Here is a 12,782-nt window from a genome sequence, read left to right as displayed (position 1 = left end):
TTTTAATGATTTGATTTCGAGTTCCAAAATATTTATATATATATATATAAAAACCGCAATTACTTTTCGGTTGCACCGAAGCTAAAGTACCCTTCACAAATGCAAAAAGGTTCATTACAATAACTTGGTTCGGATGGTTCAATTTGGGTGGCAGCTGTATGATATAGTGATCTGATCTGAACAATTTCCTCGGAGAATACATTGTTGCTTTAGACAATAACTCATGCCTAATTTCGTGAAGATTCCTTGTCAAATGAAAAAGTTTTCCATACAAGCACTTTACTCCGATCGTTCAATTAATATGGCAGCTATATGTTATAGTCATCCGATCTATACAATTTCTTTGGAGATTGCATTATTGCCTTAAAGAATAATCCATTTTTTCATACAATGATTTGATTCCGATTGTTCAGTTTGTATGACAGCTATATGCTATAGTGTTCCGATATCGGACAAATAAGCAGCTTCTTAGTGAGGAAAGGCCAGATGCAAACTTTGAGGTCGATAGCTAAAAAATTGAGGGACTAGTTTGTATAGACACAGACAGACGGACATGGTTAAATCAACTCAGTTCGGCATGCTGATTATTTATGTATATATTTTATAGTGTCTCCGACGCTTCCCTTTGGGTGTTACAAACTTCGTGGCAAACTTAATATACCCTGTTTAGGGTATAATGAATGTAATGCATTGATTAAAAACAAAGTTATTACGGTTTGTTTTTGTGGCACAAATCGTGATCCACTCGGTATTTGCAGCGATGGTTTTTGAAACAAGCATTTCCTCACACAGATATGTATGTGTAAATGCATTTCTTTCTAATCGGAAAGCGTCCAAGGAGTGGATAAGCAGCAGAGTGGCGCAGTGGAAGCGTGCTGGGCCCATAACCCAGAGGTCCGAGGATCGAAACCTTGTTCTGCTAATAACTGATTCGGAATTCAGTGATTTATTTTTATAAAAAATAACAAAAATTACTTTTTTAATAATATTTTTGTTTTATATTTGTGAAAGAATCAGAACGGCTTGTACTTTTTTTAGTTTTAATATGTGTTATTAATGAAAGAAACCTGATTTACACATTTGAAAATATATTCTACAAAATAAAAATTGTACTAATACAAAGAAAATATGAAATCAAAACATGCTCTGACGTTTAAGGTTTTATGTATGTATATAGCTGTATACATATTATACCAGAGTCAAGTACTCTTTTAAGTAGGGAAAAAAATATATTTTTATAAATATTGTTTTTTATTTAAAAAATAAATAATATAATAATAATAAATCAATTAGATAACTATGTGAGCTGAGGCTGCATCATTTGCTGATTTGCTAAATGCTATAATCATATATGATTTGACATTTTCATCTAAGCAAGAATTGCTTTGATTTCCGATTTCTTAAAACTGAAAAGTTTTTGGGTTGATAATACTGCCACGCCCAGAGCAGAGGCCTGTGCGAATGTTACAAAATGAAAAAATCATAACAGGATGAAACCTATTAGAAAATAATAACAAAAATTAAAGGAAACACAAGAAATAACGTTAACTTTGGTTGCACCGAAGCTATAAATATTCTCCACAAATTCAAAATAACTTGATTCCGATCAGTCAGTTTATATGGCAGCTATAGCTATAGTGTTCCGATATAGGCCGATATAGTAGTTCCGACAGCAGATTTTTGGGGAGAGTAGGACGTGTGCAAAACTTTAAATCGATATCTCAAAAAAAGAGGGACTAGGAAGTAGGTATATACAGACAGATGGACAGACAGGCGGACGGGGCTAAATCGACTCAGCTAGTCATGTTGATCATTTATGTTTTCCTTTTGGGTGTTACAAACATCATGGCAAACTTAATATACCTCGCTCGGGAAGAGGAAGTAAAGTGGGGTGGTTTTAAACAGGTTATTCGAATTCAGGCAAAACTTCTAGTCCTATTGAAAAAAGTTATATGGGAGAGTTGTACGTAATGAACAGATCTACAAATTTTGTATGAACACATTTTTTGCTTAACCTCAAAATCTATACGAAAAGTTGTAGTAACCCAGTTTTTGGTTTTTTATTCCCTTTCTCTTTTACAAACAAATTTTTTGGCACGAAATTAGTAATAAGTAGGAGTAAACTAACCTTTTTAAGTATCAAACATACTGTAACTTTTTGAATCTTAAATATTTATTTTTCCACCTTATTTTGACTTAATAATTTAAACTAAAGTTTACTAACACCTCGCGAAATTCGTTGGATTTTTTTGTTACAAACTAAAACTGACACGCAATGTCGTAAGCGAAGAGAACTGTCAATCTTTTATAGTAATTGTAAACACTCGTCCTTTCCTTTTATTCATGACGTCAACAACTAATGAGTTGTTTTTTAAAGCGCACTTCAAAATAAGCAACGAGACGAAACTGTCGTGATCTCTATTTGAAAGCTTTAATTGCCTGCCTAGAAGCACTCCTAAGAAAGCATCTACAACTATCTTAACTCTGGTTACCAGAAGGAATTTACGTGGCAATTCAGTATCAGATAACCATAACTAAAGATATTTTATATATGAAATTTCAATCTCAGATTCGTTTTAAATAGTTTGTAGTACATTTTTATTTTTATATCTTTACTTCAAATATCATACGCTTTACATAAAACAATAAATACTATTATTTCTCAGTGATAAAATTTAATTAAATTGTGAATTCTTCTTTCAAGATATTTGTTATTGTTTATGTTTACTTACCGCCCAAACCCAGATTTGCCGCATGTGATCACATAAAATTTATCGTCCGCCAATTCCAGCGTTTTATGCACACGCACCGCTAACTGTATCGAACGCTCCTCGGTACGCTAAAAAATAAAATAGATAAAACGAATAATTATTAGACACAAATACAAAAAAATGCTTTATGTAAGTAAGCAAATGCAGCTGCAAATACTAAATCGATTAATTTATTATTGGGGTTCAACTAAGAAGTCGACAACATGCGGCCAATTAAAACAACTGTTTGTGTTAAAAAATCGGGAATATTATTGAGGTAGTTATGGTTTATCTAAATTGTGATCGTATAACTACGGATGGTGAAATTACATGGATCTTCTTTGTTTATTTTTTAATCTATTTATTTGTTGTTTAATATTTATTTCATTAATGATAGTATGATTGTTAAACAAAATAAATTTTTTTGTTAGAAAAAATTGTGTATATAAGTAATTGAAAAATTGGTGCATAAACTGCTACAAATCAAGAAATTATTTTACGATATCTTCTAAACCTTTAATACCTGAACCATAACCACATCGAATCAAAATATTTTTATGTTTCGAGTTTTAACGGGTACTTTTATGAGCAGCGTTAAGAAATTTCACATTTATTCACAAAACAAGTGTTGGTGATGTTCAAATATAGGTTGGCTATGCTTTTTGTCTTTATAAATATATTTAAATAGAACGTTAGATGTATATTTGATCACGATATTCACTTCCACTTTCTTCTATTGATGAGTTGGTTTCAGCCTTCTAGGTTAGGAGGTTAATATCCACTTTTCAATTTCAAAAAATTTATTTTTTTTCACATATTTCGATTGTACATATGTATATATATTGTATATATGAGAATATATTTCAAAACTGTTAAGTTTATCCAGCAAATAGTTTCGGGGATATGAGCATATTTGTAAGAATTTTTTCACTTTGTGCAATCGGCTCCTAAAACTTTAAAAGAGTTTTTCTCGAATCTTTATTCAGAGTGGTTGTGGAAAATTTCTCCTAAACGGCGGAACCGATCGATTGAAAATCTTGACATGTTCACACAATATTCTTAGATATATTTGTGAGGTAATGCTCGAAGTAATAAAATTTGTGATGATAATTTCGATTTTTATTTAGTAAATATTTTTACAAAAACAGATTTTATTTTTGAGAGTCCTTTGCTCATTACCTGTATTCGTCTATTGTAATAACAATTTTCTTTGTGTTTAGATTTGATATAATTTTAAGCTAAAACATCTTCCTCATCATTGCCAGTAATGACCAAAAAATAACGTGAATGACAAGCTTGGTTTAGTATAGTAAAATAACAGCATCGGACCATTACATTTGTAACTTGTTTTAATCTCGTCGGATATAAGTATTCGAAATAAAAAAAAAAATATTTTTAAAACACTTTATATGTAGGTTTTTTCACTTGGAATCTGTTTTCACATTGTTGTTATTTCATTTTTCATTTTCAATAAGAATAGTAATTATATATTACATAATTGCAAATAAGGCACGAGAATTCCAGGAATCAATACAATAATCAATTTAGTCAGCATATATACTAAGTCATTTATTTAGTTCCGATTTCGCGATTGAATTATGACTCAGTGTAGTTATTAGAATTCTAAGCCACGATACATTACACAAGAACAACAGCAACAGCAACAGCAATAACAACTGCCACAATGACCACCTACAATTAATAACTGCCACACACACATATATTGAAACACCGCTGCTGCCATTCGCAATCATTCAAATATTTCCAGCGCACAAACACATGTACACATAACCATTGCAGCAGCTATTCTCTAGACAACCAGCCAACAAATCATTATTTCTACGCCTGCCATTTGAAGCATTTGTTTACTTGGCATTCGCTGTTTGTTGCATTTGTGGCACTTTAATTGCCGCGTGCTGCAATGTAATCATAGTAATTCCTCAAAGCAGTACCTTTATCATTATCACCATTAAAACAGTGGTTTGTTGGCTCAGCCAGTTGTTTCATTGTAGAGCTTTTTCTTCATATACTTTTTTTCCGTTTTTTCGCGTTTATGTAACATAGTAAATGGTGAATATGGAGAAATGTTGAAAATCTTATTGAAAAAGCATTTGAGGAAATGTTGCAGGCCGTCAAGTGTGACGCTATGGAAGTGCCGTTATAAAAGCATATGTTTGTATGTGCAGAAGTATTATTTTTAGATAGAAATTTCAAGTTTTTATATACGAAAAACTTTTCCGATTTAATATTTGCTTTTGGATTACTTTTAAGCCTGCTTCGAAGAGATGGGGAGTTTTTGAGAAGCTTTTTATAGCAGAAATATTATTGGAGGTTTGCCATTGCTTGTCAATGATCGAGCGTTACTAGAAAAAACATGCTTGGGTTGGCTGGAACAGCGATCGAACCTAGGATATATACTGTGATGATACGGATTTCTAGTCACAACACTATTAACGTGTTATAGTATATCTTGATCACATTTGTCTGGTCGATATCCTGGTATATTTGTAACAGACATACAATTTGAGATTATTTTTAGTAACTTTTACATAATATTCAGTAAATTTATATAGCGATCAGATACTTAGAGTCAAACATTTTTGAACGGCAATATAAAGTTAAACATCAGGTTATAGGATTAATAAAGCTGCTGTTAGAGAGTTAAACGTTTAACTTTAGCAATGAAACAATTACTGAGAGTTGAGCACATTTTTTGTATGAGAGCGGCAAAATAATTCTCGTTAAAATTATAGACTTAATGTAAAGCAGGAACCCAAACTCTGATATTTTTCTGCAATTCGGGGAGGTTGGTCTTTTGCGGAACCACTTGGACTTGATTTAGCGCACTCTAAGGCTAAAGAGCAAATGATTAAGAATTATCAAACCAATACAGAATAACTTTCCTAAAAATACAGAATAACATTCCTAAAACACCAAAGTGAACGAAATGGAGGTTCTATGATTGATTCCCATAAGAGGAAGAGTGACGTCGAATGCAAAGCACTAGTCCTACCTGAATTTCTTTGATTGGGACATAAGACAGATAAAACGCTTTGAACCCATCACAAATTGCTTAGACCTTTCATTTCTATACCCGCTAGACCCGCGAAAGACCCGAGGTATCCAAGGCAGGACTCTCAAACACGTAGTGTTGATATGGATTTAACTAATTTTCTTCTAATTTTGGCAACCAGTAAGATTTCTTACCGTTAATCCGTTAGTGAGGTTAAGCATTCCTGAAGGTATAAACGCAGAGTAAATATTACTGGGATTAGGCCTAGCCATTAGATGATGAATAGTTAGAAACGCAGTGTAAGCGGGACTGGATATAGGAGTGTGTAGGTATGCAATCATTTAGATATTCGATTTTGTTTGAGTTGCACATTTGGTTTACTCCCACTTATAAAAAACGGACCTTACTTCTAAGGAAAAAGGATGATTTCAATAAAAGGTAGTAACCTTATAAAACCAAAAAATATTTAAGACGACTTTTGTAATTAAATATAAAAGCTTTTCTACCTCTGCGTTTGGTATAATTTAGGGTCTTGTTTAATGGATTTAAATATTAATGTTCTAGAAAGGTTAGACTTGATATATCCGTTATTGATTTAGTAATATTATAGCGATTCACAAAACAAAATTATTGATATCAGTAACCAACTATTAATAGTAAACATTTTTTAAAGTTTTTTACTTACATTTTGCTAATTGACCTGTAGCCGTTACCAATAAAAACTTGTAAAAATATAACTTTTTATCTTTTTCGCAACTTCGACGCAATATTAATTATTTTTTAAATGCATCAAAACACATTTGTGTCAACTGAAGAAGGAAAAGGTAGAAAAACAAAACAGTCGTCATTGTGCTGCATCATTGAAGGTAGCAATTATCGCTAAGGCAATCATTGCTTGCAATATGATGATAATGATGACAACTGCTGATGAGCTCATAACAAACAATAATTATAGATACAGTCGATTACAATAAAGTTATTTAGGCAGCAATAAATTGCAATAACTCACGGCACTGTGAGTAGGTTGTGGATATTGGTAATAAAGGAGAAGAATGAGAGGAAAATAACGAAAGACTCGCTAATACAAGCGCAACAAATAAGCAAATAAAAGCTAAATGTGCTAAATAGAATGAAGCAATGATCAATGAACGCCTGTGGTTGTGTGATTGTGGTTATTAGCGAAGTTTTTCACGTTGCTTGGTTTAACGTTTTTTTCTTGCAATATCTATTTACTTATTTGACACATAGGCGCAAATATATAAAACTTTTAGTGTTGCAAAGAAGTGTTTTGCTTAGCTGAATCTTTTTATAATTTAAAGAGACACAAGTGTTTTTACATATGTTCTTGCATATAAGTGTAAATATATGTAACATAGCACATAGGTATGTATATTTGTACCAGTCGTACCGGTATGAAGTGAGCGCTAAGATGCAAAGGAGTTGGTAGGGAACATTTATTGTGAACGGGTCTTAATTTTCCTCACCTGTGTCTATGTATGTATGTGTGTTTGTATGTATGTATGTTTGTAACTTTTTCTGTGCAAGCGCTAACTTGAGTATACATTGAGATATCTTGATGAAACTTGCTACATATGTTCCTTTTCACCCAAGAGAAGTTGGTATTGAAGATAATCGAATCACCACGCCCACAAAGCACCATTAAAAGAAAACTTATAAAGCGCCATAACTAAGCACTAAATTAAAATACCTAATCGAAATTTGGTACAGGCGATCAAGGTAATAAGGGATACCTATTGGCTGACATTTTTTTAAAAGTGGGCGTAGCGCCGTCCATTAATTGGTTTAGTGTACATATCTTCTAAACCGCTCAAGTTAACTCAAGCTAATTTGCTGGGAGAAAGTATTTTTAAAACTTTTTCATACGCTGTGAAAATGGGTAAAATCAGATAATAACCCATATAACGGTTATGTTGAAAACTACTAAAAGTGCGATAACTCACTAAATAAACTAAAATTGGAAAATGGGTGCGGCACCACCAATATTTAGGTGATATCCTATATCTCAGGAAATATAGAACTCATAACTTCAACCAAATTTTGTAAGTGAGGTTACCCAGCCATTTCTATCACACACTATGAAAATAAACGAAATCGTACAACGACTATAAAACTATGCAGCTAAAACCATTAAATATCCATACTGTCATTTGAATAACAAATTTACTCAAAGGCATTTTTACAAACTGAAAAAACCACATGTGGGTAAATAATAAGTATGCTTTAAAATACTAAAAAACGTGCTTTTAAAGCACTTTAAACTAAGAAGTGAAAAATAATTACTTATATAAACTGACAGAAATATTGACCGAAAATATTTCTATTATTGTAAGAAAAGCGTGGAAATGCTTGCTGCATATTTTTCGTATATCGGGCTCATTTCATACGGGCACATCTGTACTGTTTGTATGGTATACATACAAAATGCATTTGAAAATGTGTTATGTTACTCAAGATAAATTTGTATTTGTATTTTAATAGTTTGCTTATTCAAGACCATAACGCTCAGCGTTCATCGATCATTCAGCATTTAGAACGAAAACCCTCAGTTAATACATTTTATATATTATACATACATATGTATATATACATATACTTGATTTTATGCAAATTTTTTCGCATTTATGGCAAGCATTGTACAAGTTTGAAAATGAAGTTTGTTTTATCTGTCGGTAGCTAATACTTCATGGTTTATGACGAACACCTACCTACACGGTCAAATCGATATCGACGAAGTGATTCGCATCGCAAGCATTAAACGTGCAATAGGCCACTGATACACTCTAAAAGATTGATGAAACATAGTAATCTTTAGTGCAAAACAACCACCGATGTAGTCTGAAGCGCAAGGCACTAAATAATAGAAACTGGCCTACCGTGAAATCAGAAGAGAGTATAGAATCGTTTTTTTAACTTCCCGCTAAGAAAATGGAAAATTTTCTAAAAATCGGGAAGATATTGGTTTCACCCCATTTTGCAAAAATCGAGTTCTCAACAGATCTCGACGTTCTGAGGGTCGAGGAAGCTTCCCCGAACATTTCTACGATGATGTCCGTATGTCTGTATGTATGTGTGGATGTATGTGTGTGTGTGTGGATGTATGTGACCCTCTTATAACTATTAAACTGCTCAACCGATTTGAATAAACTAAACGGCATTCCAAAGGGTTTCATTGCACTTGAATTTCGTGTAAGTTTGGACCCAATCGGACCAGTAGATTTCGAGAAATATCAAAAATAAAAATTTTGAAAAATCGTTTTTTTTGAATTTTTTCCAAACGACTTGACCGATCGACACCAAAAACTAAACCTTGAAGAAACACATCGTTTGCCGCAAACCGGGTCGAAATCGGTTGATTTACTTGCTAGATATCGAAAACGAAAAATTTCGAAGAGCTCAAAAGCAGTGAAAAAAGGGAAATTTGAACGTTAGCGTATGAAATTAGAGGGAAGTTGCAGGGATGGCCCTTGAGGCCAACCGTTTTCCACATTTTTTTCTCTCGCTTGCTGAAAATGTAACCGATATGCTTTTTCTTCCGAATTCATATTATATGAATAAAGAAAATAGATCTCATGACATGATATGTTCAAAATCCGGAAAATCCGGGTAAGTTATAAAATTCGGTAATAAATCCGCACGACCTATGCAGGCTATGAAAAATCCACTGAATCCTGAAAAACACCCCGTCCGGCGGCGCTGTTCGCAAAAAACAAAACTTGGAAAATCAAATTCGAATAATTAGTTTTTTCCAGTGTTAGTATTTTTTGTTTAAATAAAAATAAAACCAAAAGAAATGTTAACTTTCTTATAGCATAAAAGTATAAAAGGTATAAATATATCTCCATCTTGACTTTGATCTATCAGTTAATATGGCAACTATATACTACAGTTGCCCGATATCGGAGGTTCGAACAAATGAGCAGATTTAGGGGAGAGAAAAGGACGTGTGCCAGATTCCAGTCGATGTCTCAAAAAATCAGAGGTCTAAATCGACTCAGCTCATCATTTTGATCTTTTATATAAATATTTTATAGGGGCTCTGAAGTTTTCTTGTGGGTGTTACAAATCTCTTGGCAAACTTAATATACTCTGTTCAGGGTATAACTATTTTTGCATTAATAAACAAAGAAATTCAAAAAATGTTTGAACGTGATTAGATGTCTCAAGTAAAATTAAACGTAAAATGATTATATTAAACAGGTATTGATAGCCTAAAAAAACGATTTGAGGATGTTTTGATATGTGAGTACTCTTTTTCTAAATTTATCTGGTTTAAAAATTTGTGCAGCAGAATTTCCTAAATTTCTTATTTTTAAGATCAAAATTTGAACGGAAATTTAGAATGTAGTTCGAAAGGAATGGCATATATGCTTAGATCTATGGAATAACTTAAGAATCTACAATTTAGCAGTCCTCTTTTAAGTGGAGTTTTGAAATAAATGGTCTAAGCAGTTTTTGAAAATTTTGGTTAATATGTACAGACAAACATTTACATTACATATTTATATACATAAGTATATTAGAAAGAAATGTTTTTAATAAACTAAAGCTTTTGTTACATTGTACATTCAGTTTTAAAAGTAAATTTAGAAATCACATCTCTTTTTTGTATTTTTGAAAATTATGCTTCTAAATTTTTAATACCCTTTTATTAGCTTGGGTTGTATGTATGTAATTAAATCTTAGAGCTCAATTTTCACCGGTTTCCAGAAGTCTGATCAACTTGAAACTTTGCAGACGTGTCAAGGACCGATGACAATGCAATAATTTGATAACAGTTACCCATTACTTTAAAGGTGGGCGTAACCCCGCCCCTAAACGGCTTAGGGTATATAATATCTGTCAAACCGCTAAAGCTAACTCAACCAAAATTGCTGAGAGGAAGTCCTTTTAGTCCTTTTTCATATGTTGTGAAAATAAGCAAAATCAGATAATAACCACGCCCACTTCCCATATAACAGTTATGTTAAAATATACTAAAAGTGCGATAACTGACGAAATAAATGCTCCAAAAGCATTAAATTTCACAAACAAGATGGTGGGGTAGAGCTTTATAGGAGGAGGTTTAAAAATTCCTTTAAAGGGTGTTTTTTTAGTTTTTTAAATTATAATTTTTCTTCTCCATGTTTTTATTTTTTAATACGTTTTTCTATTACCAACACAAGCACTAACTCTGTTATTTTTTAATCTTTATGTTAGACTAGAAATGATTTGAATTGTTTGTATCTTCTAATCTAATCTTCTAAAACCAATCGAGTTAGATATAGGGTTATGTATATATAAATGATCAGGATGGAGGGACGAGTTGAAATCTGGGTGACTGTCTCTCCGTTCGTCCGTCCGTCTGTGCAAGCTGTAACTTGAGTAAAACTTGAGATATCTTTATGAAGCTTAGTACCCAAGTTACACCAGGAAACGGTACCGTAAGTCGGTTGGTATCGCAGATGGGCCTAATCGGACCACTGCCACGCCCACAAAACGCCATTAATCAAAAATAATTATTGCCATAACTAAGCTCCACAGTAAGATCCAGGACTGTTATTTGGTATGCAGGATTACATTAGGGAGGGCCATCTGCAGTTAAAATTTGGGCATGGTCCCGCCCCCTTATAAGTTTAATGTGCATATCTCTTAAGCCGTTAAAACTGTAATAACAAAGTTCTTCCTCTATCGACAGTGCGAAAATTTTATCTCTGGGATGGCATGAGATGACTTTATAGGAACCGACTTCAAAATTAGACAGTGGCCGTGGCACCGTCCGTATTTTTTTGTTATAGTGCGCAAAAGGGCGAAAACGGATTACAACCACGCCTATTTCCCATATAACACCACTTTAAATTCCATCTGATTCTACCTCCACTATGCAAATCAAGCAACAATAATTGTATCGGGGTAAAACTTTGCGTGAATAATGCGTCAAAAATTGTCTAAATCGAACCAAAACTTTTCAAGCCTTAGGTTTTCTCGGAAATAACGGTCAATCTGTGAGATATAGATATTATTGAAATTCGAAGAGAATATCTGTAGTAGTATGTCAAAAATGGATTGAGTCGGGTCAATACTTTCCTTAGCCCCCATATACCTTATCGAAATATTTTCAAACTTCCGGTTTACTTCATACCGCATATATCGGCTAATATGTGAACTATTTGAATAAAATTAAGTGGATGTATTTTCCTTATAATGCTTCATCTTTGTGCCTAAAATGAGAAAAATCGGGTGAAAACTTGACAAAGAGTATAAAATGTTCGTTTCCACCCGAACTTAGCCTGTGTTACTTGTTTCGAAATATATTCGAAATTCAACTTTTTATTTAATTTACTTATTGCCTTAAATAACTATCCATCCCAAATTTTGTGAAGATACCTCGGCAGCAATATGCTATAGTGGTCCGATATCGGCCGTTCCGACGAATGAGCAGCTTCTTAGTGAAAAAAAAACAGGTGCAAAATTTCAAATCGATAACTTAAAAACTGACGGACGGACGTGGCTAAATCAACTCAGTTCGGCATGCTAATCATTTTATAGGGTCTCCGATGTTTCCTTCTTGGTATTACAAACTTCGTGGCAAACTTAATATACCCTGCTCAGGGTATAAATATAATAAAAGCAACCCACGATAACCTTTCGCCAAAATGTGCCCGAATAAATTGTTGAATAATTTAGCAAATTTTTACCCACTCGCTTAACAGTAAGCACAATCAATGTCACGTAATTACAGAACATGTCTACACCTTCAGTCAACGCTCGTTGAATTCTTGATACCCATATTTTGTTTGAAGACAAGCCTTAAGTGTCTGAACGGTTGTAGGCGCATTTGTGCAAATAATCGCAAGTAATCGAAAGACTTATGGTAGGCACAAACCTCAACACACAAATTGATTGCGTCAGCGACTGTTTACACAAATTAACGAAAATAATAATAAAATTAAACATACTTACATGGTGCGTTAAGGTCAAAAACCATTAAAGTGACAAAAGTTACCGCTTAGTAAACAACA

General features: G+C 33.1%; 1 protein-coding gene and 1 non-coding gene across 8 annotated transcripts in view; one reads left to right on the top strand and one right to left on the bottom strand.

Annotated features, from left to right (window-relative positions):
- The window catches only part of LOC106624655 (uncharacterized), an 81,443-nt gene that overhangs the window by 8,133 nt on the left and 60,528 nt on the right, over window positions 1–12,782 (bottom strand). For all 7 annotated transcript variants that reach the window (XM_036368816.2, XM_036368821.2, XM_036368820.2 and 4 more), the window contains one exon: window positions 2,733–2,839. In XM_036368816.2, the coding sequence (XP_036224709.1) occupies window positions 2,733–2,839 (107 nt within the window). The remainder of the gene's footprint in view (window positions 1–2,732; window positions 2,840–12,782) is intronic.
- Window positions 851–922, top strand: TRNAM-CAU (transfer RNA methionine (anticodon CAU)). Its single transcript has one exon. It is a non-coding gene; the product is annotated as a tRNA-Met (tRNA).

Source organism: Bactrocera oleae, chromosome 2 (assembly GCF_042242935.1).
Source record: "Bactrocera oleae isolate idBacOlea1 chromosome 2, idBacOlea1, whole genome shotgun sequence".
NCBI classification, from domain to species: Eukaryota; Metazoa; Arthropoda; class Insecta; order Diptera; family Tephritidae; genus Bactrocera; species Bactrocera oleae.
This window is presented reverse-complemented; position numbering and strand designations above follow the sequence as displayed.